Source organism: Macaca thibetana, chromosome 13 (assembly GCF_024542745.1).
Source record: "Macaca thibetana thibetana isolate TM-01 chromosome 13, ASM2454274v1, whole genome shotgun sequence".
Classification (NCBI taxonomy): domain Eukaryota; kingdom Metazoa; phylum Chordata; class Mammalia; order Primates; family Cercopithecidae; genus Macaca; species Macaca thibetana.
Genome location: NC_065590.1, coordinates 68,539,620 through 68,565,766, shown reverse-complemented (window position 1 = coordinate 68,565,766; position 26,147 = coordinate 68,539,620). Strand labels below are relative to the sequence as shown.

The 26,147-nt window shown below is 45.1% G+C and overlaps 3 protein-coding genes across 4 annotated transcripts in view; all 3 read left to right on the top strand.

The window, feature by feature from the left end:
- The window catches only part of MORN2 (MORN repeat containing 2), a 1,051,609-nt gene that overhangs the window by 819,084 nt on the left and 206,378 nt on the right, over positions 1-26,147 (top strand). The window lies entirely within an intron of this gene.
- The window catches only part of GEMIN6 (gem nuclear organelle associated protein 6), a 470,738-nt gene that overhangs the window by 339,838 nt on the left and 104,753 nt on the right, over positions 1-26,147 (top strand). The window lies entirely within an intron of this gene.
- GALM (galactose mutarotase) overlaps positions 5,577-26,147 on the top strand; it is an 85,740-nt gene continuing 65,169 nt past the window's right edge. For both annotated transcript variants that reach the window (XM_050753389.1, XM_050753388.1), the window contains exons 1-3: positions 5,577-6,013; positions 17,444-17,598; positions 23,576-23,782. In XM_050753389.1, the coding sequence (XP_050609346.1) occupies positions 5,824-6,013; positions 17,444-17,598; positions 23,576-23,782 (552 nt within the window). In that variant the 5' untranslated portion in view covers positions 5,577-5,823. The remainder of the gene's footprint in view (positions 6,014-17,443; positions 17,599-23,575; positions 23,783-26,147) is intronic.

The window sequence follows — 26,147 nt, the reverse complement described above, 5'->3', positions numbered from 1 at the left end:
CTGTTGCCCAGACTGGAGTGCAGTGGTGCAATCTTGGCTCACCACAACCTCCGCCTCCCAGGCTCAAGCGACTCTCCTGCCTCAGCCTCCTGAGTAGCTGGGATTACAGGCATGTGCCACCATGCCCGGCTCATTTTTGAATTTTTAGTAGATACAGGGTTTCACCATGTTGGCCAGGCTGGTCTCGAACTCCTGACCTCAAATCATTCACCCGCCTCGGCCCCCCAAAGTGCTGGGATTATAGGCATGAGCCACCACGCCAGGCATGTACAGGTAGTTTTTATCTGAAATCAAGTAGAGTGAGTTTGGTTTGCAAAAATACATAAGTTGGGCTGGGTGTGGTGGCTTGTGCCTGTAATCTCAGCATTTTGGGAGGCTGAGGCCGGAGGAAGGCTTGAGGTCAGGAGTTTGTAACTAGCCTGGGCAACAGAGCAAGACCCCATCTCTAAAAAAAAGTTAAAAATTAGCCAGATGTGGTGGCACATACCCATGGTCCCAAGTACTTGGGAGACTGAGGCAGGAGGATTACTTAAGCCCAGGAGGTTGAGGATGCAGTGAGCCATGTTTGTGCCACTGCATGCCAGCCTGGGTTACAGAGCAAGACCCTGTCTCAAAAAATAAATTAATCAAAACAAATTAAAAAGGGGGCCAGGTGCAGGGGCTCATGTTTGTAATCCCAGCACTTTGGGAGGCCGAGGCAGGCAGATCACAAGGTCAGGAGTTCGAGACCAACGTGACCAACAGGGTGAAATCTGTCTCTACTAAAAATACAAAAAATCAGCCAGGCATGGTGGCTTGTGCCTGTAATCCCAGTTACTCAGGAGGCTGAGGCAGGAGAATTGCTTGAACCCAGGAGGTAGAGGTTGCGATGAGTGGAGATCGCAGCATTGCACTCCAGTCTAGGCAACAGAGCAAGATTCCGTCTCCAAAAAAATAATTCATTAATTAAAAATATGTAAGTCTGGCCAGGCACGGTGGCTCACGCCTGTAATCCCAGCACTTTGGGAGGCCAAAGTGGGTGGATCACCTGAGGTCAGGAGCTCGAGACCAGCCTGGCCAACATGGTAAAACCCCATCTCTATTAAAAATATAAAAATCAGCTGGGCCTGGTGGCACGTGCTTGTAGTCGCAGCTACTTGAGTGGCTGAGGCAGGAGAATCACTTGAACCTGGCAGGTGGAGGTTGCAGTGAACCAAGATCACACCACTGCACTCCAGCCAGGGCAACAGAGTGAGACTCTGTCTCAAAAAAATATATATCTATATATATGTAAGTCAAAATATTAAGTCAGAGAGCCAATAGTTGAGTAAGCAACAACAAAAATGTACTCATGGAAAGATAAGGAATCATCTAAGATAGTAGCTACTGAGTGCCCTTTAAGGAGAACTGACGATAAACAATGTTGGAGTTCAGAGAAATGACAAAGAGAACAGGAGTGTGGTAATGGACCAACGTGACTGGAGAGAATCTTTTTTCCAGGTCTTTTTATAGACAAACTGTGACTCAGTTTGGTTATTATAACTCAGGGAATTTTCTCTGTGTAGCAGCTTGTCAATAGCTTAGAACTTCATATTGTTTTTATTTTTATTTTATTTTTTGAGACAGGGTCTTGCTCTGTCACCTCAGCTGGAGTGCAGTGGTGTGATCACAGTTCACCACAGCTTCAACCTCCAAGGCTCAAGCAGTTCTCCAGCCTCAGCCTTCCAAGTAGTTGGGACCAGAGGAGCCTACTACCACACCCAGCTAATATTTTTTTGAGACAGAGTTTCGCCCTTGGTGCCCAGGCTGGACTGCAGTGGCATGATCTTGGCTCACTGCAACCTCTGCCTTCTGGTTTCACACTATTCTCCTGCCTCAGCCTCCCGAGTAGCTGGGATTACAGGTGCCTGCCACCATGCCTGGCTAATTTTTGTATTTTTAGTAGACACAGGGTTTTACCATGCTGGTCAGGCTGGTCTCGAACTCCTGACCTCATGATTCGCCCACATCGGCCTCCCAAAGTGCTGGACCTAACAGTCATGAGCCACCGTGCCCAGCCTAACTATTTTTTTTTAACTTTTAGCAGAGATGAGGTCTCGCTATGTTGCCCACTCCTGTGCTCAAGCGATTCTCCTGCCTTGGCCTCCCAAAGTACTGGGATTACAGATATAAGGCCACTGTGCCCGGCCCAGAATGTTTTTACGAAAGCAGGGTCTGACCCACACCCTGCCATTTCTGTGTTGAATGAGGAGGTGGTGGCAGCGTCCAAGGGTTCAGATTTCCTCATGCCTGGCTCCCCAGGCACTCAGTTTTGGGGACTTACCTCTATCTGATAAGAGACAGACCTTGGCTGGACACAATGGCTCAAGCCTGTAATCCCAACACTTTGGGAGGCTGAGGCAGGTGGATCACCTGAGATCAGGAGTTTGAGACCAGCCTGACCAATATAGTGAAACCCCATCTCTACTAAAAATACAAAAATTAGCAGGGCATGGTGGTGGGCACCTGTAGTCCCAGCTACTTGGGAGGCTGAGACAGGAGAATTGCTTGAACCCAGGAGGTGGAGGTTGCAGTGGGAGCTGAGATCATGCCACTGCACTCCAGCCTGGGCAACAGTGAGACTCCCTCTCAAAAAACAAACAAACAAAACAACACAGAAAAAACCCAGAACTTATTCTTCACCAGGCCACCCTGACACCTCCCTTTCTAGTTAGAGGAAATGCTATCTACTTTAAGTAATTCTCCTTTTACATAAATGCCATAATCCCTTCTCCCTTTACCTTATAATCTCATCCTCAGGCCCTTACCCCCAAAATAAAAATAAATACCTCCTGAAATTTGACAGTGCTTCATTTTCCAGATTACTACCTTATCTCTGACTTCCGTGCAGATGGAGAATTTCCCCTAGATTTAGGCTTTTTTTTTTTTAAGTGCACAGATATTCCTTTAGAGTTTCACTGTGGGATGAAAATGGGATATTAGGGTGAGGAAAAATCAAGGTTTGTGCCTGACAGTTGATTCAAGCACAAGGTAATCCTATTTGCGACAATATATGTTAGTTAAACCCTTCAAAGGAAAATGAAATCTAAACTATGAGTGTACTTTTTTTTTCTTTCTTTTTTTCTACTTTTTTGGGGAAAAAATTTTTTTTTTTTTTTTGGAAATGGAGCTTCTCTCTATCACCCAGGCTGGCGTGCAGTGGCACAATGTCAGCTCACTGCCTGAACTCCGCCTCCCGGGTTCAGGCAACTCTCCTGTCTCAGCCTCCCGAGTAGCTGAGACTACAGGCACCTGCCACCACACCTGGCTAGTTTTTGTATTTTTAGTAGAGACAGGGTTTCACCATATTGGTCAAGCTGGTCTCAAACTCCTGACCTCAGGTGATCCACCCACCTCTGCCTCCCAAAGTGCTAGAATTACAGGTGGGAGCCACCGCGCCCAGGCCTCTTTACATTTTAGGGAGATATCATGGTACATTCATTTTCTACCAAATGGAGTAACAAGACCTTTCCTAGAGACATTTAGCATTGGGCACGCAAATGCATTTCTTTCTTTCTGTAACAGCATGTGCTTGGCAGAACACTGAGAACTGGAGGTTGAGAAAAAAGAAAAAAGTGATCTTCCTGCTCAGAGAAGAGATTCTAAGACATCCTTGCTAACACAGCATTGCCAAAGGGCTTATGTGTGAATCAACCACAAAGTTAAGTGGCTGATGAAACTCGGAGTTTATGAGAACTTCTGATGAAGCAGCACATAGGAGTGCCTGTTGGTTATTGTATGAGTGTGATGCAGTCTATAATTTGACTTGTTTGGGTCTTTTTATTATTATATGTTGAGCTCCACTGAAGCCTGTTGCAAGTCTTTTTTATTTTTCGATTGCTATCAGAATTCTTCTGCTTCATGATGGAGAATTGAGGCTCTATGGCAAGAATGCTAAATATTCCTTAAATTACAGACAGAAGAGGCTGAGAGATAGTTACTATGTTTCATTAGCATCTGATTCCAGGCACATAATCCCAATTCTCCTAATTTCCTAATCAAAGATGCATTTCATTTCTGCACTCACCACAGTCTAGTTGGATACCCTCTGAAGTACCCAGGAGCCAAGCCAAGAGCAGTATCAAGAAAAGATAGATGATTATGCAGATGGCTTGAGTAAAATTTGTCTTTAGGCTCCCAGTACCCTCCCACTTCCTAGGCTCAGTACTCCTCTAGAGTTGCCAGACTTAGCAAGGAAATACATAGGTGCCTGTATGTTATCTCATTAAGGCCCTTAATACCTTTATTTTAATCCTTCTGCCATCAGAGCCTACTTTTTTGGGGAAAAAAAATTTCAGATTAGTCATCAAGCCTTAAAGCAATATTTCTCTAAATATGGTCCTAGATAATCTGCAGAAGAATAACTTGGGGAATATGAAAAACGCAGATTCCTGAGTTTCACCCTAGACTTTCAGAATTAGAAATTCCAGAGGTGGGCCTGGGAATATGCATTTTAAATGTCCTCAGCTAATTCTGAGACACGATCAGCTAATTCTGAGACAAGATAATTATTTAATGACCTTAGTGTCTTTCCTCTCCAATTGTACATACCTGAAGACTCCATCCTACTTGCAGAAAAGGAGATAACAAAGGTTCAGTACCTGGCATTTACAAGGACCTCAATAAATACTTGTTCCCTGAATCCCTTCTTAAAGGAACTGTGGAATTCAGGAGCCAGAAAACACCCGAGGTCCCTTCCCAGTCCCCTGAAGTAAAGAGAGTCTGAGGCTGTCTCTAATCACCTCCGCACACGGAGGGGAAGGCCTAATTCATCTACCTGACCCTGTCTGGGCCAAGCTCCTCGAGGCTGGCACAGCTTTGACTGTCAGGAAAGCCTTCTGGGTAGTGGCTCCAACAGAACCAAGTCCAGGACTTCATCTGTGGGACAAAAAGAATGGATCTTCAGTAAGTCTGTGTGCAGAGAAGACCAAAATGATTTACCTCATTTCTAAACTATGAGTGTACTTTTTTTTTCTTTCTTTTTTTTTTTTTTTTTAAGACGGAGTCTCGCCCTGTTGCCCAGGCTGGAGTGCAGTGGCGCGATCTCGGCTCACTGCAAGCTCTGCCTCCCGGGTTCATGCCATTCTCCTGCCTCAGCCTCCTGAGTAGCTGGGATTACAGGCATGTGCCACCACACCCGGCTTTTTTTTTTTTTTTTGTATTTTTAGTAGAGACGGGATTTCACCGTGTTAGTCAGGATGGTCTCGATTCTCCTGACATCGTGATCCCCCTGCCTTGGCCTCCCAAAGTGCTGGGATTACAGGCGTGAGCCATCGCGCCTGGCCAACTACTACTGTACTTCTTGCCCCTTGTATCAAAGAGTTAAAATAGAATTTTCTCCCAAGATCGGTCTCACTGTAAGTCTGCTATCTATAATTTCCCGCTCTTCGTCTGATAGCCACCGACATTAATGACCAGCTCATTACATGTTGAGGTGTGGGGAGATGGAGGTAGAACACTGTCAACCCAGGATTCGAGTTTAGAAAGACTACAGGCCCCAAAATGCAATTTCACCTCCCAAAAACTACAATTCCCAACATGCAATGCAACCAGGGCAAGCCAAAGAAAAGAACTGCAAGCGTGGCTGCAAAGTTTGCCCCTCTTGTTACCCTCAGGCAAAGGAATGATTTAGAAAGGCCCCAGGGGCTATTTTTTGCAGGAACGGTCACTCCCTAAATCCAGGCAAGGAAAGGGAGGAGTCTGAGCCGAGTCACGCCCCTGCTCCTGTAAACTTGTGTCGCCTCTAGCTTAGCGAGCACTGGAGTTTGAAGAGCGGGCAGTAGTTGCACACGCCGAACTTTCCCTATGGCTTCGGTGACCAGAGCCGCGTTTGGAGAGCTGCCCTCGGGAGGAGGGACAGTGGAAAAGTTCCAGCTGCAGTCAGACCTCCTGAGAGTGGACATCATCTCCTGGGGCTGCACGATCACAGCCCTAGAGGTCAAAGACAGGCAGGGGAGAGCCTCAGACGTGGTGCTTGGCTTCGCGGAGTTGGAAGGTGGGTTGAACTCGGCAGAGGGCTGCGAGCAGGCCCCAGACCCACGCTACACACCTCCCGGATCTATCGGGCCACTTGCAATGAGAGGGACCAAGGGGGAAAGTCGCCTAGCTTGGGACTGTCTGACTTGCAAGTGCGTGCATCAGGCTAACAGAGGGCTGTGTGGCCATCCGGCGTTTGGGAAAAACTGTAATAAATAAGCTATGGGAGTTGGCCTCTGGTTATCCGTTCAGGCTTTGCCCCAATTAACGTAAAAGGTCAGCTGATGGTAAGATACACTTCAGCGATCCTGGAGCGATCTTTGAACTGCCTGATCTTTGAACTGCCTGATCCCTTGAGAGGGCTGGAGAGGAAAGAGCAGGCAAGAGGGGGTGTGGCTCCCAGTGCTTCCCTTTTGAAGAGGGAAATTCAAATACTTGCCTCTTCTACTTCCTTCTTCCGGAAGATCAGATTCTCTTTGAGGCCTGGTTGTCTCAGAAATGCTCCAGTAAGCTCAGTGGTTGCCTAGTACACCAGCTACCCAATAACCATTTAGGGAACAAAATAGACAAGACCAACTCAGTGTCTAGAGATCAGGTCTCCTACCAACTAGGATTGACTTTTATCCCATAATCCATGGGCAATTAGGATCAGGCATTAATTCATACATTTGAAAACTCTATTAATCCATTGACCCTCATTCAACAGGACAGACAAGGTCCCCACTCTTGTGGTTTGGCTGGGGAGATAGACTTTGACTCAATAATTGCATAAAGAAAGAATGACAATTGCAGCTTTAACTCAGTAATTGCATAAAGAATGACAATTGCAGCTTGATTGCAGCAAAGGAAAATGTACATCATGCTCTCTTAGCACCGTGGTGTAACTAGACAGAAAATGAGGTGTGAAATAAAGCTGGCAAAGAGAAACTGAGAGTTAATACTCTCTGCTTAGTGGTTGGGGCATAGACAAATTCTGCTGGAGAGGAGGTTTGAGGTTTTCCTTTTGGTGTGTCATTCTGTCTGGTTCTTCAGATATGTAACGTGGCTCATGGTTACATGTTGGCCAGACAAGCCTGGCCAACATGGTGAAACCCTGTCTCTACTAAAAATACAAAAAAATTAGCTGAGCATGGTGGCACGTGCCTGTAATCCCAGCTAGTCAGGAGGCTGAGGCAGGAGAATCACTTGAACCCGAGAGGCGGAGGTTGCAGTGAGCCAAGATTGTGCCACTGCACTCCAGCGTGGGTGACAGAGTGAAACTCTTATCTTAAAAAACAGAGAGCAAATTTCAGATTCCTAAGGTAAAAAAACAAAACCCAGCTTTCTGTTGAACACCACTATGCCTGGCTAATGTTTTTGTAATTTTAGTAGAGATGGGATTTTGCCATGTTGGCCAGGCTGCTGGCAGGCACCTGTAATCCTAGCTACTTGGGAGGCTGAGGCAGGAGAATCGCTTCCGGGAGACGGAAGTTGCAGTGAACCGAGACTGCGCCACTGCACTCCAGCCTGGGCGACAGAGTGAGACTCCATCTCAAAAAAATAAAAATATACTCTAACCTTTCTCTCTGCCTTTCTGTGTAACAGCTGACCATAAAGAAAGTAAGACCCTCATTTCAGAGGAGTCCTGCCCCATACCTGGGAGGAAGGAATGCTGCATGGGGAGGCCAAGAAAAATCTGAACACAGGCCTTGCCAAGTTTCCCCACTCCCTCTATTAGCAACAGATCCTACCTTTTTTGTCCAATCATATTTCTACATGGCTGTCCATGCTTCACTGGACCTAAGCATAAAAATGGATTGTTTTCCCTGTATCTGTGGGTCTTCATTCTGAAAGCTCCTTTGTCACATAAAACTATAATCAAATACATTTGTTTGGCTTTTTTATTTATTTTTTAGAGGGGGAATCTCACTCTGTCACCCAGGCTGGAGTGCAGTAGTGCAATTATAGCTCACTTGCAGCCTCGAACTACTGGCCTCAAGCAATCCTCCCACTTCAGCCTCCCAAAGTGCTGGGATTACAGACATGAGCCACTGTGCCCAGCTGTTTTGCTTTTCTCTTGTTAACCAGTGTTTGTTGTAGAGGTGTGGGCTATGACTCTTGCAGGGGAGATATACAGCACTCTGTTACTATTTTGATGGTGTGATACTATATTTCGAGTGCATTAAAACCTATGTTAACAATAAACTGGTAACAGTAGTTGTTAAGAAAGGATCCTGGGTACCCAGGGTGCAGGGGGTGGGAAGGAGACTTAATTTTCACTGTATATTCTTTTAAAATGTCAGAGTATATAAACATATATAAACAAACAGAGGTAAATAATTTAAAGTAATAAGACTTGACAGAGGCCGGCATGGTGGCTCATGCCTGTAATCCTGGGAGTCCAAAGTGGAAGGATCGCTTGAGGCCAGGAATTTGAGACCAGCCTGAGCAACATAGTGAGACCCTGTCTCTAAAATAAATAAAAATCAATAAATATAAATTTAAAAATTTTTTTTAAAGATTTGACAGAATAAGGGGCTATCTTGACATTACCATATCTCAAAAATGGTTTTGAGCCATGCGGAAGATCTGAGCGTGAATAATTCCATGAGACATGGTCCTTTTGTAACTGCAGAGTTAGAGATGAACAATCTCCAGTTTCCCAGACAGGTTATATAAACTGTTTGGATAACAGCCATAACCAGAGGTCAGAATGGTTCAGTTTCTCCCTGGGAAAATGAGACTTTTTTTCTTTCATGGAATTCTAAAGAAGAAAATTATATAAATTTTTAGTTATAGTAAGGGAGGAAACCACCCCTCATATTGTCTTATGCCCAGTTTCTACCTTCAAAGAAAGAAGTAGTGAAAACTAAAAGGCAGAAATGAAATCCACAAGCAGCCAGCCTGGCATTGCGCCCTGGACCTGGTAGTTAAAGATCGACCCCTGACCTAACCGGTTATGTTATCTATAGATTCCAGACATTGTATGGAAAAGTACAGTGAAAATCCCTGTCCTGTTGTGTTCCGTTCTGATTACCAGTGCATGCAGCCCCCAGTCAGGTACCCCCAGCTTGCTCAATTGATCACGACCCTCTCATGTAGACCCCCTTAGAGTTGTAAGCCCTTAAAAGGGACAGGAATTGCTCATTCGGGGAGCTCAGCTTTTGAGACACAAGTCTGCTGAATAAAGCTCCTTCCTTCTTTAACTTGGTGTCTGAGGAATTTTGTCCTGCTACAACAGCCTAGAAAAATCAGTAATGCCTCCTATGAGTTTTTCTACCTTTTTTTGTGTTGAAAAATGTTTTTTGCCGGGCACAGTGCCTCACGCCTGTAATCCCAGCACTTTGGGTGGGCGGATCACAAGATCAAGAGATGGAGACCATCCTGGCCAACGTGGTGAAACCCGTCTGTACTAAAAATATAAAAATTAGCTGGGCATGGTAGCGAATGCCTGTAATCCCAACTATTCAGGAGGCTGAGGCAGGAGATCGCTTAAACCTGGGAAGCGGAGGTTGCAGTGAGCCGAGATTGTGCCACTGCACTTCAGCCTGGTGACAGAGCAAGACTTCGTCTCAAAAGAAAAAAAAAAAGAAAAGAAAAAAACTTTTTTTTAAGTGCAGTGACGCGATCTCGGCTCACTGCAGCCTCCACCTCCTGGGTTCAAGCGATTGTCATGCATTAGCCTCCCAAGTAGCTGGAATTACAGGTGGGCACCACCACACCTGGCTAATTTTTGTACTTTTAGTAGAGACGGGGTTTCACCATACTGGTCAGGGCTGGTCTCAAAATCCTGACCTCTAGTGATCCGTCCACCTTAGCCTCCTAAAGTGCTGGGATTACAGGCGTGAACCACTACGCCCAGCCTAAAAGTGTTTTTCATTGGCATGTCCCACCTACAGTCATTATGATTTCTTTCAAAGCCTGTGCTGAGAATATTTGCTTATAAACCGCAGGTATAAACAACCTACGCATACAATCATCGAAACGCCTTCCTTTTCATGTTTCCCCCAGTTACCACCAAAGATCTGGCTATTAACTGCCATGAGAGGCATTAAGGAAAAAATAGAAAAAGTAAATTTAGTGCCTTTAGAAAACCTGGGTTCAGAAGAGGGGATCAGGGAAATAAAGGATCAAGTTAGAGGCTGTAGTTTAATGTCACACACGACCAGGAGCACCCTGGTGTGAGCATTGAGAATTCCTGGTTTAAAGTTATGCTTCCTTCCTTAAAGCCATGTGACCCCGGGCAATTTATTTAAACTCTCCAGACCTATTTCCTCACGTGAAACAAATGGATTGTGATGATTTAATGAGCTATGGGCTGTGATATGTGTCTGACCATATCTGACCACATATTTGATATGTCTCTGACCAGAGTGAGCAATTAATAATTGTTATCCCCTTTCTTTCCTTTGCCCCCAAATACCATCTATCACTCTACTAGAACTTTTTATTTCACTTAATTAACACTGCAAAAAATGGCATGGAGATTCATCTAGGACAGCAAGAAGCCACTAAAAAGTATATAAATTATCTGAGATTACTAAAGTGCTTATTAATTAAAGTTAATTGTTTTCTTCATATAACCAAAGGATAAGTCATTCTGTGAATGGAGGTTTTGATTGAGAGTGGTGAGTAATTTTATTTCAGACTTTAGTGCATGCTGGCTAATTTTGGTCTGTCCGATGTGGATGTCATAGTTGTGGTCCTTGGGATGTTAGAGGAATGGAAAGGGCCATATCCCATGATTAAGCGTTTATTAATTTATTCTCACCAGTGCCTTGTCCAGGAAAAGGGGCGAGCATTTCCTCTACTCTAAGCTCAGCAATTGCCTTGGTTAAATCAACATTCATGGCTTGACCCAGGACTTGGAACATTTTCATGGAAAACAGTATTTTCTGCATTTCAAAACAGATTTTTAGCCATGCCTTATTTGGGATTTGGGGATTGTCACTTTTTGTAATTCTGATTTGATGTGAAAGCTTAGTAACTGTATTAGTCAATTTTCACACTGCTCTAAAAGAACTGCCTGAGACTGGGTAATTTATAAAGAAAATAGGTTTAATTGACTCACAGTTCCTCATGGATAAGGAGACCTCAGGAAACTTACAATCATGGCAGAAGGCGAGGAGGAAGCTAGACAGATCTTCCGTGGCAGTGGGACAGAGATGGAAAGCAGGGGAAATTGCCACTTTTAAACCATCAGATCTCGTGAGAACTCACTGACTATCACGAGAACAGCATGGGGGAACCGCCCCCATGATCCAATTACCTCCGCCAGGTGGGATTACAATTTGAGATAAGATTTGGGTGGGGGCACAAAGCCAAACCATATGAGTAACATTTGAAGGTAATATAAAATTTGTTCTAAAGGGTTTTTCAGAGACAGGATTTCTGCTGTGCTTAGAGTATAATTCTTTTTTTTTTTTTTTTTTTTTGAGACGGAGTCTCGCTCTGCCGCCCAGGCTGGAGTGCAGTGGCCGGATCTCAGCTCACTGCAAGCTCCGCCTCCCGGGTTCACGCCATTCTCCTGCCTCAGCCTCCCAAGTAGTTGGGACTACAGGCGCCCGCCACCGCGCCTGGCTAGTTTTTTGTATTTTTTAGTAGAGACGGGGTTTCACCGTGTTAGCCAGGATGGTCTCGATCTCCTGACCTCGTGATCCGCCCGTCTCGGCCTCCCAAAGTGCTGGGATTACAGGCTTGAGCCACCGCGCCCGGCCTAGAGTATAATTCTTAAAAACTATTCCTCCAGGGGCAGAGTGGCTCTCACCTGTAATCCCAGCACTTTTAGAGGCCTTGGTGGGAGGATCACTTGAGCTCAGGAGTTCAGACCAGCCTGGGCAACACGGGAACACTCTGTCTCTAGAAAAAAATATAAAAAGTATATAGGTGTGGTGGTGCATGCCTGTAGTCCCAGCTATTTGGGAGGCTGAGGTGGGAGGATCACCTGAGCCCGGAGGTCAAGGCTGCAATGAGCCGTGATGGCACCACTGCACTCCAGCCTAGGTGACAGAGAAAGACCCTGTCTCAAAAAAACAAAAACAAAAAAACCCTGATAATTATGGGGGAAAAAACAAACAACAAAAAAAACCAACTATTCCTGCAAACCAAGGAACTGGCCTGGCGAGTGCTGCTTATTTCTTTCACACGCATCCCTGTGAAGAGACCACCAAACAGGCTTTGTGTGAGCAATAAAGCTTTTTAATCACCTGGGTGCAGGCAGGCTGAGTCCGAAAAGGGAGTCAGCAAAGGGAGATGGGGTGGGACCGTTTTATAGGATTTGGGTAGGTAAAGGAAAATTACAGTCAAAGGGGGTTGTCCTCTAGTGGGCAGGGGCGGGGGTCACAAGGTGCTCAGTGGGGGAGCTTTTTGAGCCAGGAGAAGGAATTTCACAAGGTACTGTCATCAGTTAAGGCAAGGACTGGGCCATTTTCACTTCTTTTGTGGTGGAATGTCATCAGGTAAGTCAGGAACAGGCCATTTAAATTTCACTTTTGTGATTCTTCAGTTACTTCAGGCCATCTGGATGTATATGTGCAGGTCACAGGGGATATGATGGCTTAAGTTGGGCTCAGAGGCCTGACAATCTCCAAGACGTGATTGTTTTCAGGTAGTGGTCACTTGTAAGGGGATTCTTGCAAGCCCGAGTGGTAGGAGCCCTGCGGTTGTCTTTGTGGTTGTCTCCAACACCCAGTATGCCTCCGGCAGAGAGCGGGAGCTCAGTGTTCACTTGTTGAATGAATCAAAGTAGGACTCAAAAATCTCTACAGTCAAACATCTTGTTTTTTAGAAAAAAATTCTGCTTTTCTATAATTTTTGAGTTTCTGAAAAGCAGATGAAACAAAACCAAGGAAAGATTGTTTGGCTCTTTGGGACTCCTTTTGGTTAACCAGTGTATGGGATTTTAAAGCTATTTTCAGAAAGAGAAGAAGGTGGGGAGAGGTGGGAACAGGAGAGAGAGATCAGCCTGGCCTATGCCTAAGGATGGAGGTAAGGTCAACAGAAAGCCTGTGCTTTCCACATAATTTGATACTGAAGAACACGAACTCATGAACTAGACTGTATGGGTTCAAGTCTTTGTTCTGCCACTACTTAGCTGTGTGTTTTGGGGCAAGTTATTTAACTTTTCTGTCCTCAGTTTCCACATCTGTAAATTGGGATAGTAATAGTATCTACGTCATAGAAACGTTCTGAGTATAAAATGAGGTAAATGTAGAGCACTTAGAAAGTGGCTGGGATACACTTTGGGAGGCTGAGGCAGATGGATCACCTGAAGTCAGGAGTTTGAGACCAGCCTGGCCAACATGGTGAAACCCCATCTCTACTAAAAATACAAAAAAAGGCTGGGCGCGGTGGCTCACGCCTGTAATCCTAGCACTTTGGGAGGCCAAGGCGGGAGGATCAGGAGGTCAGGAGATCGAGACCATCCTATTTAACACGGTGAAACCCCGTCTCTACTAAAAATACAAAAAATTAGCCAGGCATGGTGACGGGTGCCTGTAGTCCCAGCTACTCAGGAGGCTGAAGTGGGAGAATGGCATGAACCCGGGAGGTGGAGCTTGCAGTGAGCCAAGATCCCACCACTGCACTCCAGCCTAGGCTATAAGAGCTAAACTCCCTCTCAAAAAAAAAAAAAAAAAAAAAAAAAAAAGCACTCAGTAAGCGTTAGCTCTATTATGATAGTCCATGGCAACACTCTGATGCACCTGCAGATTAGCAAAGAAGCAAACCAGGAAAGGCCTGGAAGAGAAGGATTAATGTTTAATCTGTACCCAACCAGTTGGGTAATGGAAACCTGTGACCTGTAACTGGCCGAATGAGCTCAGGATCTGTATCCTGAGAGCCTCTCCATCCCGTGGAAAAATAGTTCATAAGCTTGAATTGCATTCTCCGCTGATCTGAAGTAGACATGACAGATACAGAGTACCATGGGAAAAGACAATGGAATTCAGAGGACGTCTGAGTGAAAACTAGAGTGGAAAGTAATCTTGGTGATAATACAGAAAACAATCTCCAAACCTTAATCTTTTCTATTGTAAACTAAGCACAGAGGAACTTAAAGAGCAGAAAAGTACCATAATATGCCCACACACAAAGCTGTAAGTGTGAAGATGCTACTTTGCTTTGTATAGCCCCTCCCCTAAAAAGGCCCCAAACAGTTTGTGCTCATTATATAACCATCAAAAGGAATGTGGGGCCAGGTGCGGTGGCTTATGCCAGTAATTTCAACACTTTGGGAGGCCAAGGCAGGAGGACCACTTGAGCCCAAGAGTTTGAGACCAGACTAGACAACATAGGGAAACTCTGTCTCTACCAAATAAAAAGTAAAAAATTAGCCAGGCATGGTGGTATATACCTGTGGTCCCAGCTACTCCAGAGGCTGAGGTGGGAGGATCATTTGAGCCTGGGAGGTCAAGGCTGCAGAGAGCTATGATGGCTCCACAGCACTCCAGCCTGGGCAACAGCGAGATCCTATCTAAAAAAATAAAAAGGAATATTGGCCGGGTGGGGTAGCTCACACCTGTAATCCTAGCACTTTGAGAGGCCGAGGCGGGTGGATTGCCTGAGCTCAGGAGTTCGAGACCAGCTGGGCAACGTAGTGAAACCCTGTCTTTACTAAAATACAAAAAAAAAAAAAATTATCTGGGCGTAGGGGCATGTGCCTATAATCCCAGCTACTTGGGAGGTTCAAGCAGGAGAATTGCTAGAACCCAGGAGGCGGAGGTTGCAATGAGCCAAGATTGCACCACTGCACTCCAGCCCGGGTGACAGAGCAAGACTGTCGCTAAAGAAAAATGAAAAGGAATATGGTAGATATGTCATGACATGGAGCAATCTGAAGATATTTGATAAATGAAAAGTTGCAGAACAATGTATGATTATAGTGGGATACTCTATATAGTATGATTCTCTTTATATAGAATGTGTGATTGTGTATTTGTATATTTGCTTATATGTAGTTAATTCAAATTTTAAAATAAAGTATATGTGCCAGACTGTTAATAGTGGTTACCATTGGAAAGGAGGGGAGTGGAGAGGTGAAGGAAGGCTTTTGTGTTTTATTCTTTGTTTAGGTTACTAGATTTCACAAATAAAAGTACAGGATGCCTGGTTAAATGTGAATTTCAGATAAATAGCTTATACTATTTTTTTTTTTTTGAAACAGTGTCTCACTTTGTCACCAGGCTGGAGTGCAATGGCTCGATCTCAGCTCACTGCTGGAGTGCAACGGCTCGATCTTGGCTCACTGCAATCTCTGCCTCCTGGGTTGAAGTAATTCTCCTGCCTCAGCCTCCCAAGTAGCTAGGACTACAGGCGCACACCATGATGCCCAGCTAATTTTTGTATTTTTGGTAGAGATGGGGTTTCACTATGTTGGCCAGGATGGTCTCGATCTCTTGACCTCATGATATGCCTGCCTCGGCCTCCCAAAGTGCTGGGATTACAGGCATGAGCCACCACGCCCGGCCACAACTTTTTTTTTTTTTTTCGAGACAAGAGTCTCGCTCTGTCGCCCAGGCTGGAGTGCAGTGGCGCGATCTCAGCTCACTGCAAGCTCCGCCTCCCGGGTTCACGCCATTCTCCTGCCTCAGCCTCCCGAGTAGCTGGGACTACAGGAGCCTGCCACCACGCCCGGCTAATTTTTTGTATTTTTAGTGGAGACAGGGTTTCACTGTGTTAGCCAGGATGGTCTCGATCTCCTGACCTCGTGATCCACCCGTCTCGGCCTCCCAAAGTGCTAGGATTACAGGCGTGAGCCACCGCGCCCGGCCCACAACTTTTAAAGTATAAGTATGTCCTGTGTATTTTAATAACATGAACATACTTATACTAAGCAATTATTTATTGTTTATTTGAAATTCACATTTAACCAGGCATTCTATATTTCCTCTGGCGAGCCTACTCTATATCCTTGTGTATTACCTAACTCTCTTTAAAGGATATTCTAAAGTACTAATTATGTGATTAAAAAAATAAGAAAAGAGGCCGGGCGCGGTGGCTCAAGCCTGTAATCCCAGCACTTTGGGAGGCCGAGACGGGCGGATCACGAGGTCAGGAGATCGAGACCATCCTGGCGAACACGGTGAAACCCCGTCTCTACTAAAAAAATACAAAAAACTAGCCGGGCGAGGCGGCGGGCGCCTGTAGTCCCAGCTACTCAGGAGGCTGAGGCAGGAGAATGGCGTAAACCCGGGGGGCGGAGCTTGCAGTGAGCTGAGATCCGGCCACTGCACTCCAGCCCGGGCGACAGAGCCAGACTCCGTCTCAAAAAAAATAAATAAATAAAAATAAATAAGAAAAGAAAGAAGAATAAGATCGTTTTCTCTCGAGACCACAGGAAAGTATAACTTTGGCCTAGAGAAAAGGAGATTACAAAGCAGTGTTATACAGTCTGCCATCAGCCATAGTTTTGTTTCCTGCAGTTTCAGTCACTCAGAGTCAACTTTGGACCGAAAATAGGTGCATACAGTACAATAAGATGTCTTGAAAGAGAGGGAAAAGACTGGGCACGGTGTCTCATGCCTGTAATCCCGTCACTTTGGGAGGCCGAGTTGGGTAGATCGCCTGTGGTCAGGAGTTTGAGACCAACCTGGCCAACATGGTGAAAGCCCGTCTTTACTAAAAATACAAAAATTATCTGGGTGCGGTGGTGCATGCCTCTGCTCCCAGCTACTCAGGAGGCTGAGGCAAGAAAATCACTTGAACCTGGGAGGCGGAGTTTGCAGTTAGCCAAGATGGGGCCACAGTACTCCAGCCTGGGCAACAGAGTGAGACTCTGTCTTAACAACAACCACAACAACAAATAGTTTTATAAAAAGAAAGAAAAAAGCACACAGATGCATGTATTAAAAGATGGAAGACTGTGTGTGCACATAAGAATATTAACAGTGGTTCTCTCTAGTGATGAGATGAAGGATAATTTCAGTTTTTTCTTTGTGCTGTATAAAATTCTTTACAATTTTGTATAATGAATATTAATTACTTTTGGAAAAGGAAAGGATCATATGTAATGAAAGCCATTTTCTGTGATTTGGTGAGGACTTTGACATGCCCAAGATGTTACCATGTGCAGCATCCCTCTGAAGAAGGTGGGGGACAATGGCATGCGCCACACCTTTGGATTGAGGGTTTTTTGGGGTTTTTTTTGAGATGAAGTCTTGCTCTGTCACCCAGGCTGGAGTGCAGTGGTGCAGTCTCGGCTCACTGCAAGCACCACCTCCTGGGTTCATGCCATTCTCCTGCCTCAGCCTCCTGAGTAGCTGGGACTACAGGCACCTGCCACCACGCCCAGCTAATTTTTTTGTATTTTTAGTAGAGACGGGGTTTCACCATGTTAGCCAGGATGGTCTCAATCTCCTGACCTGGCGATCCACCCGCCTCGGCTTCCCAAAGCGCTGGGGTTATAGGCGTGAGCCACAGCACCCAGCCTGAATTGAAGTTTTAAAAGTGCTGTCATCCCTTGTCCTTGCAGGATACCTCCAAAAGCAGCCATACTTTGGAGCAGTTATTGGGAGGGTGGCCAACCGAATCGCCAAAGGAACCTTCAAGGTGGATGGGAAGGAGTATCACCTGGCCATTAACAAGGAACCCAACAGTCTGCATGGAGGAGTCAGAGGGTTTGATAAGGTAAGTCTGGCACATGTGATGGAGTTCCCTTTAGGCTCACTTTATGCGTACCTTCTGCTTGCCAGGCACGGTCTTAGGCCCTAGAGCACGTGTGTGGTGAGGAAATACAGGAAAGAGGCCACTCCTGTGGTTCAGGGCAGCAGGTGCAATGGGCATGTCCCAGGACCCATACTTCTCTAGTTCATCTGTTGGAACAGACAGGAGAGCCCCAAGAGAAAGGATGTCAGTCTTTGACAGGAAAAACAAGAAACAACGTTCTCACAGTGTTACGATCAGGGAGTTGGGTTGGAGAGAAGTGGATTGATAACAGTATCTTCCACTTATTGGACAAGACACTGACATATATTATCTCTTACCCTTACTAAAACTCTGTGTTATCACTAAATGGGAAAACTGAGGCACTAAAAGACCACATGACCGGGCATGGTAGCTCACGCCTGCAATCCCAGTACTCTGGGAGGCCGAGGTGGGCAGATCACCTGAGGTCAGGAGTTTAAGACCAGCCTGGCCAACGTGGTGAAACCCCATCTCTATGAAAAATACAAAACTTAGCTGGGTGTGGTGGCCACCTGTAATCTCAGCCACTCAGGAGGCTGAGGCAAGAGAATTGCTTGAATGTAGGAGGTAGAAGATGCAGTTAGCTGAGATCACGCCACTGCACTCCAACCTGGGCAACAGAGCCAGACTCCATCTCAAAAAAATGAAAAATAAAAAATAAATAAAAGACCACATGACTCCAAAGTGGGACAACCAGGGCTGCCTGGCCCAAAACACTCATTCTTACACCATAGCTGCTGGTGTCCACCCAGGCCGCATGGGTGCCCCCATCCAGCATGCTTCCCTGTACCTGTCGTTAAGCCCCCCGCCCCATGCAGCATGGCCCTGCACCAAGGACTGCCCTTCCACTGAAGTGCCTCCCCTTCCACTGAAGTGCCTCATGCCTCAAAATCATATCAGATTCTCCCCAGTTCCTCCCCTCCATATGAAAACGTCCCTTCTTTAAGCGGATCCCTAGAAAACAAGGTCAAGAAAGCAAATTGATCGAACAGCTTCTCCCTGGGTTGGGAGTGCTTGGCCCCCTGCTTCCTAGCCCCATGGGAGTCTACAGGTTAACCCCAGTGATTGCTCTCTTACTAGTCTGATTTCAGGCTGTGAAGGAGTAAATTTCAGTAGTTAACTTTCTTTTACATTATACCACCCAGGTTATTTGCTAGAGAAGAGCCAGAGAAGACAGAAACATGTATGCCCACTAATGGTCACAGTTTCTTCTCTTCTGCCTCTAACCATCACTTGTCCTGCAGAAGGAGGCTGGTGGCTCTGGCTTCCCTGCTTCCATGAGCTTCCTGCTGGTGGTCTGGAACCAGACTGACTGCCCCATGGGTTTCCCTTTCCTCAGGATGGGACTCTTCATGCCAGGGAGGCAAAGGGCAGCATGTGCTCTGCCCATGTTAGTGCAGAGTCTCTAGAACATGCCAGGATCATGAGCAAACCCCAACCAGAGGAAGTAAGGCCCAGCCTGGCTTCAGACAGGGATCTTCAGAGGAGCCTTAGGACAGCACCTCGTTGTAGCTTGTCCCTGCTCCCCCTGTTCACTGTGGCATTTTCCGTGGTGTTACTTAACTTATATTCCCTTCAAGAACATAGCAAAATCGTGAGTGTATGTAGCCTTCAGTGCAGTGTGCCCTTGAGCCCCTTCTGTGAAGTGGGGGGCACAGTAGGCCGGGGACTCCTGAGGCTCACAGTATAAAGAGGGAGGTGGACTCTTACATGATAACTGTTAAAGGTGAGAAGCCACAAATGCCGCAAAAGATGACAACAAGGTGCAGTAGGAACTGGGTGTGAACAAATGAAATAGCAACCTAGGAGGTAGGATTGGAACTGGCCTTGAAGAGCCAAAGCATTTCATTCAATACATGGATATGGGAGAGAATGGCTGCACAGTGGCCCTGAGAGGGATAGGGAAATACTTTGAACGTTTTTTGGTTTTTTTTTTTGAGGTAGAGTTTTGCTCTCGTTGCCCAGGCTGGAGTGCAATGGCGCCATCTCAGCTCACCACAACCTCCGTCTCCTGGGTTCAAGCAGTTCTTCTGCCTCAGTCTCTCGAGTAGCTGGGATTACAGGCATGCGCCACCACGCCTGGCTAATTTTGTATTTTTAGTAGAGATGGAGTTTCTCCATGTTGGTCAGGCTAGTCTCGAACTCCTGACCTCAGGTGATCCGCCCACCTCGGCCTCCCATAGTGCTGGGATTAAAGGCTTGAGCCACTGCACCTGGCCGACTTTCAACATTTTTATAAAGCCACTGAAAGTTTTTGAACAGTCGGTTTTGACATAGTGCCATGCGCCCATCAGATGAACGTTGTTTTACATTGTGTCACGTCTCAACAATGACTGAATAATTGTTGGTTTGGAGGTATGTGTTTTTCTATTTATACCAATGCTTTTTTTTTTTTTTTTTTTTTGAGATGGAGTTTTTTTGCTCTTGTCCCGCAGGCTGGAGTGCAATGGCGTGATGTCAGCTCACTGCAACCTCCGCCTCCTGGGTTCAAGCGATTCTCCTGCCTCAGCCTCTCAAGTAGCTGGGATTACAGGCATGTGCCACCACGACCGGCTAATTTTGTATTTTTAGTAGAGTACAGGGTTTCTCCATATTGGTCAGGCTGGTCTCAAACTCCAGGCATGAGCCATTGCACCCGGCCACCAACACATTTTTTTTTTTAAGATGAAAGTTGAATAGGATTTGAAATGGTATAAGAAGGTCTAGAGCTGCAAAGTTTCTGGAAATTTAGAAACTATAGGCTCAGGGAAATCATTCTATAAATAGGAATTATACTTAACCAATCATATTGGTTTACCAAAAATCTTTCCATTGTGTCCTTTCTCTGCAAAAGAAAAACTAGGTAGCAAGTTAAGATTTCATTTCAATTATTTAATTCTTGAAATGTTCTATTTGGGATATTCTATTTCCTTTTTAATTACACATGTAACAGGCTTCATATTTTGAGTGTCTTGACAGTTCAACCTTTCTGGGAGCTAACTAGGGTGTAAAATGAATTTTTCACTAAGCTCGGTGAAAGTATTTCACATACCAGCTGCTTTCACTGTAGGTGAAGGCAGAAACCTCCGTTCCTGCTGGGTTCTCCTTCCTGGCAAATGCCGCGTCTGTGAGAGTAAAGTGGACAGATCCTGGGCTCAGAGGCCACTCCTGGGTCCCACAGAGGCTATTATCTTTCAAGTCTATAGAGTTTGGCCTCAACTTTTTTGTTGAAAAGGAAGATTCAAACAAAAACTTCACTGAGACTAAAATGTGGAATAGTGGAGACAGCCAGTCCTGAGTTTGAACCCCAGCTCTGTCACAAATAACATGTATAACTTTATCTATTTACTTATTTTTTGAGATGGAGTCTTGCTCTGTTGTCCAGGCTGGAGTGCAGTGGTGTGATCTCGGCTCACTACAACCTCCACTTCCCAGGTTCAAGCAATTCTCCTGCCTTAACCTCCCAAGTAGCTGAGATTACAGGAGCCCGCCACCACACCTGGCTAATTTTTGTATTTTCAGTAGAGATGAGGTTTCACCATGTTGGCCAGGCTGGTCTTGAACTCCTGACCTCAAGTGATCTGCCCACCTTGGCATCCCAAAGTGCTGTAATTACAGGTGTGAGCCACCGCACCTGGCCACATGTGTGACTTTAAACAAGATTTTTTTTCCTTCTAAACAATGGACAGGAAGTATGAAACTCCCTACCCTCCCCGACGCACACTAGGAATGTGGAAGGTAGATGTGGGTATAAGTTAACTCCACTGAACTCAATTTGCTCATCTGTAAAATGGAGGTAAATAATATTTGTTGAAGCCACATGAAATTGCCAGTGTTCAACTGTTTTGACCTACAGTGATGGTCATTTCATTTGGTTCAACCAAATCTGTACCTTGCAAGATGATTTATGTAAAGCACTAGGTCATTGACTATTCAGCATTCAACAAATCGGAGGTCTCATGCCTGCAACAGGCCCCTTCTTTAGTGATCCCAGAGCTCTCTAAAGGCACTGGGAATCTCTGGCCAACTCATCCCCTATATTTATATCCGATAATATAGAATAACGGAACAGACTCAGGATCCAATCCAATGCCACACACTAGCTGTGTGGCCTGAGGCAAGCGGTTTATCCTCACTGAGCCTCCATTCTTTCATTATTCAATGAGGATGATGTTACCTACTTTAAGTCTGCTTTGAGACAGATGAGACAGTGTCTGTGAAGTTTCTAGCAAAGAGTCTTGACTCATAATGGGTATCAGATAAATGTTCATTTTCCTTTCCCTGTAAGTGTAATCTTAGAGCCTCTAGGACAAAGTTGAGAACAGCCACTATGTTAATCCAAGATTCCAATTCCTATTTCCAAAAGCAAAATGCTTTTTACTTATTTATTTACTTTTTGGAGACAATGTCTTACTCTGTCACCCAGATTGGAGTGCAATGGTGCAATGGTATGTGCGATCTCAGCTCACTGTAGCCTCAACCTCCTGGGCACAAGCGATCCTCCCTTCTCAGCCTCCTGAGTAGCTAGGACTACAGGTATGCACCACCATACCTGGTAATTTTTTTTTTTTTTTTTTTTTTTGAGACAGAGTCTCACTCTGTTGCCCAGGCTGGAGTGCAGTGGCACGATCTCGGCTCACTGCAAGCTCCGCCTCCCAGGTTCACACCATTCTCCTGCCTCAGCCTCCTGAGTAGCTGGGACCACAGGTGCCTCCCACCACGCCTGGCTAATTTTTTGTATTTTTAGCAGAGACGGGGTTTCACTGTGTTAGCCAGGATGGTCTCGATCTCCTGACCTCATGATCCGCCTGCCTTGGCCTCCCAAAGAGTTGGGATTACAGGCATGAGCCACCGCGCCCAGCCCATACCTGGCTAATTTTTTAAACTTTTTTATAGAGATGAAGTCTCACTATGTTGCCCAGGCTGGTCTTGAATTCCTGAGCTCAAGTGTTGGGATTACAGGCATGAGCTATTGCACCCGACCACAAAAAAAAAAACTTTAAAAATAAACTCCATACTTTTTTTGTCGGTCTTAGAATCATATTTTCTAGAACAAGAAGAAACTTCGAGATAATTTCTTCAACCCCTTTATTTTATGAAAGAGATTAATGCCTAGAGTCACACAATGGGCTAGGGACAAATGAGGCCCCCCAAATCAGGACTCTTGACTTGTGGGCTACAACTCTTCTTAATGGCACAAGTGCCTTATTTGTTTTGAACTCTGCCTAGGGAACACAGAGAGCCTTGCAGGAATTTTAATAAATGTGTGTATATAGTACCCCCAAGAGACAGGGGCTGATTTATTAAAGTTTTTTTAGTACTCTCAGCAGATATTGCTATATGGCATTTAGCAGAGTGGGGCTACAAGATTAAAAAAAAAAATCAAAGAAAAATCATCAAAGAAGAGGAGGGGAAAATATTGTAGACACACATATACATACAAAGTTAGAGAAAAGAGAATGGAGAGTGTGAGAAGGTAGAGAAAAACAAAAATTTGGAATAGTTAAAATCCAGGGGCCAGGTGCGGTGGCTCATGCCTGTAATCCCAGCACCTTGGGAGGCTGAGACAGGTAGATCACTTGAGGTCAGGAGTTCGAGACCAGCCTGGTCATCATGGCGAAACCCTGTTTCTATGAAAAATGCAAAAATTAGCCAGGCATGGTGGCTCATGCCTGTAATCGTACTCGGGAGGCTGAGGCTCGAGAATCTCTTGAACCTGGGAGGTGGAGGTTGCAGTGAGCCAAGAATGTATCACTGCACTCCAGCCTGGACAACATAGTGAGACCCTGTCTCAAAAAAAAAAAAATCCAGGCTGTCATTCAAAAGTTTTAATTGATTGTATAACCATTTTCCTTGTGAAATCAGTTGTCTTTAAATATTGAAATGTGGCTTTAACTTGAGGTTGGAGCAACTACACAACTTTGAAAATACTTTTTTCCAGGTACTCTGGACCCCTCGGGTGCTGTCCAATGGCGTCCAGTTCTCGCGCATCAGTCCAGATGGTGAGGAAGGCTACCCCGGAGAGTTAAAAGTCTGGGTGACATACACCCTGGATGGCGGGGAGCTCGTGGTCAACTATAGAGCACAGGCCAGTCAGGCCACACCAGTCAACCTGACCAACCATTCTTACTTCAACCTGGCAGGCCAGGTAAGTGAATTTGTTCTTTCCTGCTTCGTGCTTTGTGGAATGTCCTGGGCTGTGGCTAGAGAGATCAGAGCAGTGTGGAATTGCTGTGGCAGTGAGGTCACCCTCATGATGACAAAAAGGGCCCAGTAGAGGACTTATAGTAGGTGCTCAATAATTGAAAATTATAGAGAAAGACAGAATGAGTACATTGTACTGCCAAGAAAGTACCTATTTCCCATTTGCTTCAGACAGGTAACTAACTGTTTCAAGAACTCCCTCTCAGAATCTAATTGTAACATGCACTTATATTCGCTTTCCTTATTCCACTTCTATTCCCCCCTAATTTGTTCCAATTAAGATGCCTTCCACCCTTGGAGCTTTGGAAATGGCATGGCCCAGCTCCTTTAGATATGCTGCCAATATGTGTGTGTTTCCCCTGTGAACCTGCCACCTCCTCCCAGGGGTTTGGGTGGGCCAGTCCTGCCCTGCACAGTACCGTGGAAAGAGCACTGGATTTGTATTTAGAAGACCTGTGTTTTTTTTAGATTAATAGGCATGTTCTCGATTTCATAATCATAACACTACCTACTGTTTGTCAGCTGCTGTTAGAAGCCCTTTATGAAGTTGTTGGTTAAGACACTAAAATCAACCCAACAGAGGAATAGACCCCAGTGGGGGACCACTTGAACTGCCCACCTAAGAGTGGTGTAGAGCTGCTGACAACCCCCCTTAAGTGATCCCTTCTGAACTACCTCATTCTCTCCTAACGGTAACAGTTTAGCTCATTGAGGAGGCTATCATATCAGACAGAATAAAAAACTCAGCTAAACTCTGTAGATTATATTTATTACTTCCTCTTTATCTGAAGAACTCATCATTGTCCACTATACTTGACTCACTTTGGCCTCATTTTCTACCGCAAGATGATATTCACAGTCAGCTAGTAATATCTCACATTTTTATACTGTTTCAGGAGTTTGCTGATGATCTGCTGGGTTCTGCTTTCTAGAATTTTCCCAAATTGCAGAGTTAATTGGTTCTTGTAAAATTTCCAACGTTCTCCCTTTAAAAAAGTTGACCCTTTACTTGCGTGTTCCTTATCTTCAGGAACTTTCACCATCCTTCTTGAAATCTTAAAAACAAGTCCGGGTGCTGTGGCTCATGCCTGTAATCCTGGCACTTTGGGAGGCCGAGATGAGTGAATCACCTGAGGTTAGGAGTTTGAGACCAGCTTGACCAACATGGTGAAACCCCGTCTCTACTAAAAATACAAAATTAGCTGGGCGTGGTAGCATGGGCCTGTATTCCCAGCTATTCGGGAGGCTGAGACAGGGGAATCACTTGAACCTGGGAGACTGAGGTTGCAGTGAGCTGAGATTGTGCCATTGCACTCCAGCCTGGGCAACAAGAGCGAAACTCCATCTTTAAAATAAATAAATAAATAAATAAATAATATTAAAACCAAAACAAAAGACAAAAATAAAACAAAAACACTCAGACCTAAGAGGCTCTACTTCTTAAAATAAGTTCAGAAAGAAACGACAGAAATAGAACAAAGTATTGTTTTATGTAGGTAATAAACTTTGGTGATAATTCTGTTTTTTACATTTCTGCGTACTTAGTACATCCTATTTAATAATGGGGAGGGGAGATCTAAAGGAATAGATTCAGAAATAGAAAGAGAAATTATGCATGCAGTATTCCATCTGCCAGTGTGTTCCAATGAAGGTAAAAAGCGTTTTTTTTTTTTTTACCACCCTTCCAGTCCTGCAGGGACTTGGAGTGATGGGTATTTCTGAATCTCTTTTTAGACTGAATAGTTTCCTAGATCTTAGACGCCACCCAAAAGGGCAGTCAGTATAAACTTCCTTCCATATACCACAGATTGAATATCCTTTATCCAAAATACTTGGGGCCAGAAATGTTTTGGATTTTGGAGATTTCCAGATTTTGGAATATTTGCATTATGTATACTTATTCGTTCAGCATTCCTAATCCGAAAACTCGAAATCTGGAATGCTCCAGTCAGTGACTACTTTTCTGAGCATCATGTTGGCACTCAAAAAGCTCAGATTTTGGAGCATTTCAGATTTTACATTGTCTTTTTTTTTTGAGACGGAGTTTCGCTCTTGTTGCCCAGGCTGGAGTGCAGCGGCACAATCTTGGCTCACTGCAACCTCCACCTTCCGGGTTCAAGCACTTCTCCTGCCTCAGCTTCCTTAGTAGCTGGGATTACAGGCACGCACCACCACACCCAGCTAATTTTTGTATTTTTGGTTGAGATGGGGTTTCACCATGTTGGCCAGGCTGGTCTCGAACTCCTGACCTCAGGTGATCTGCCCGCCTCTGCCTCCCAAAGTGCTGGGATTACAGGCGTGAGCCATCT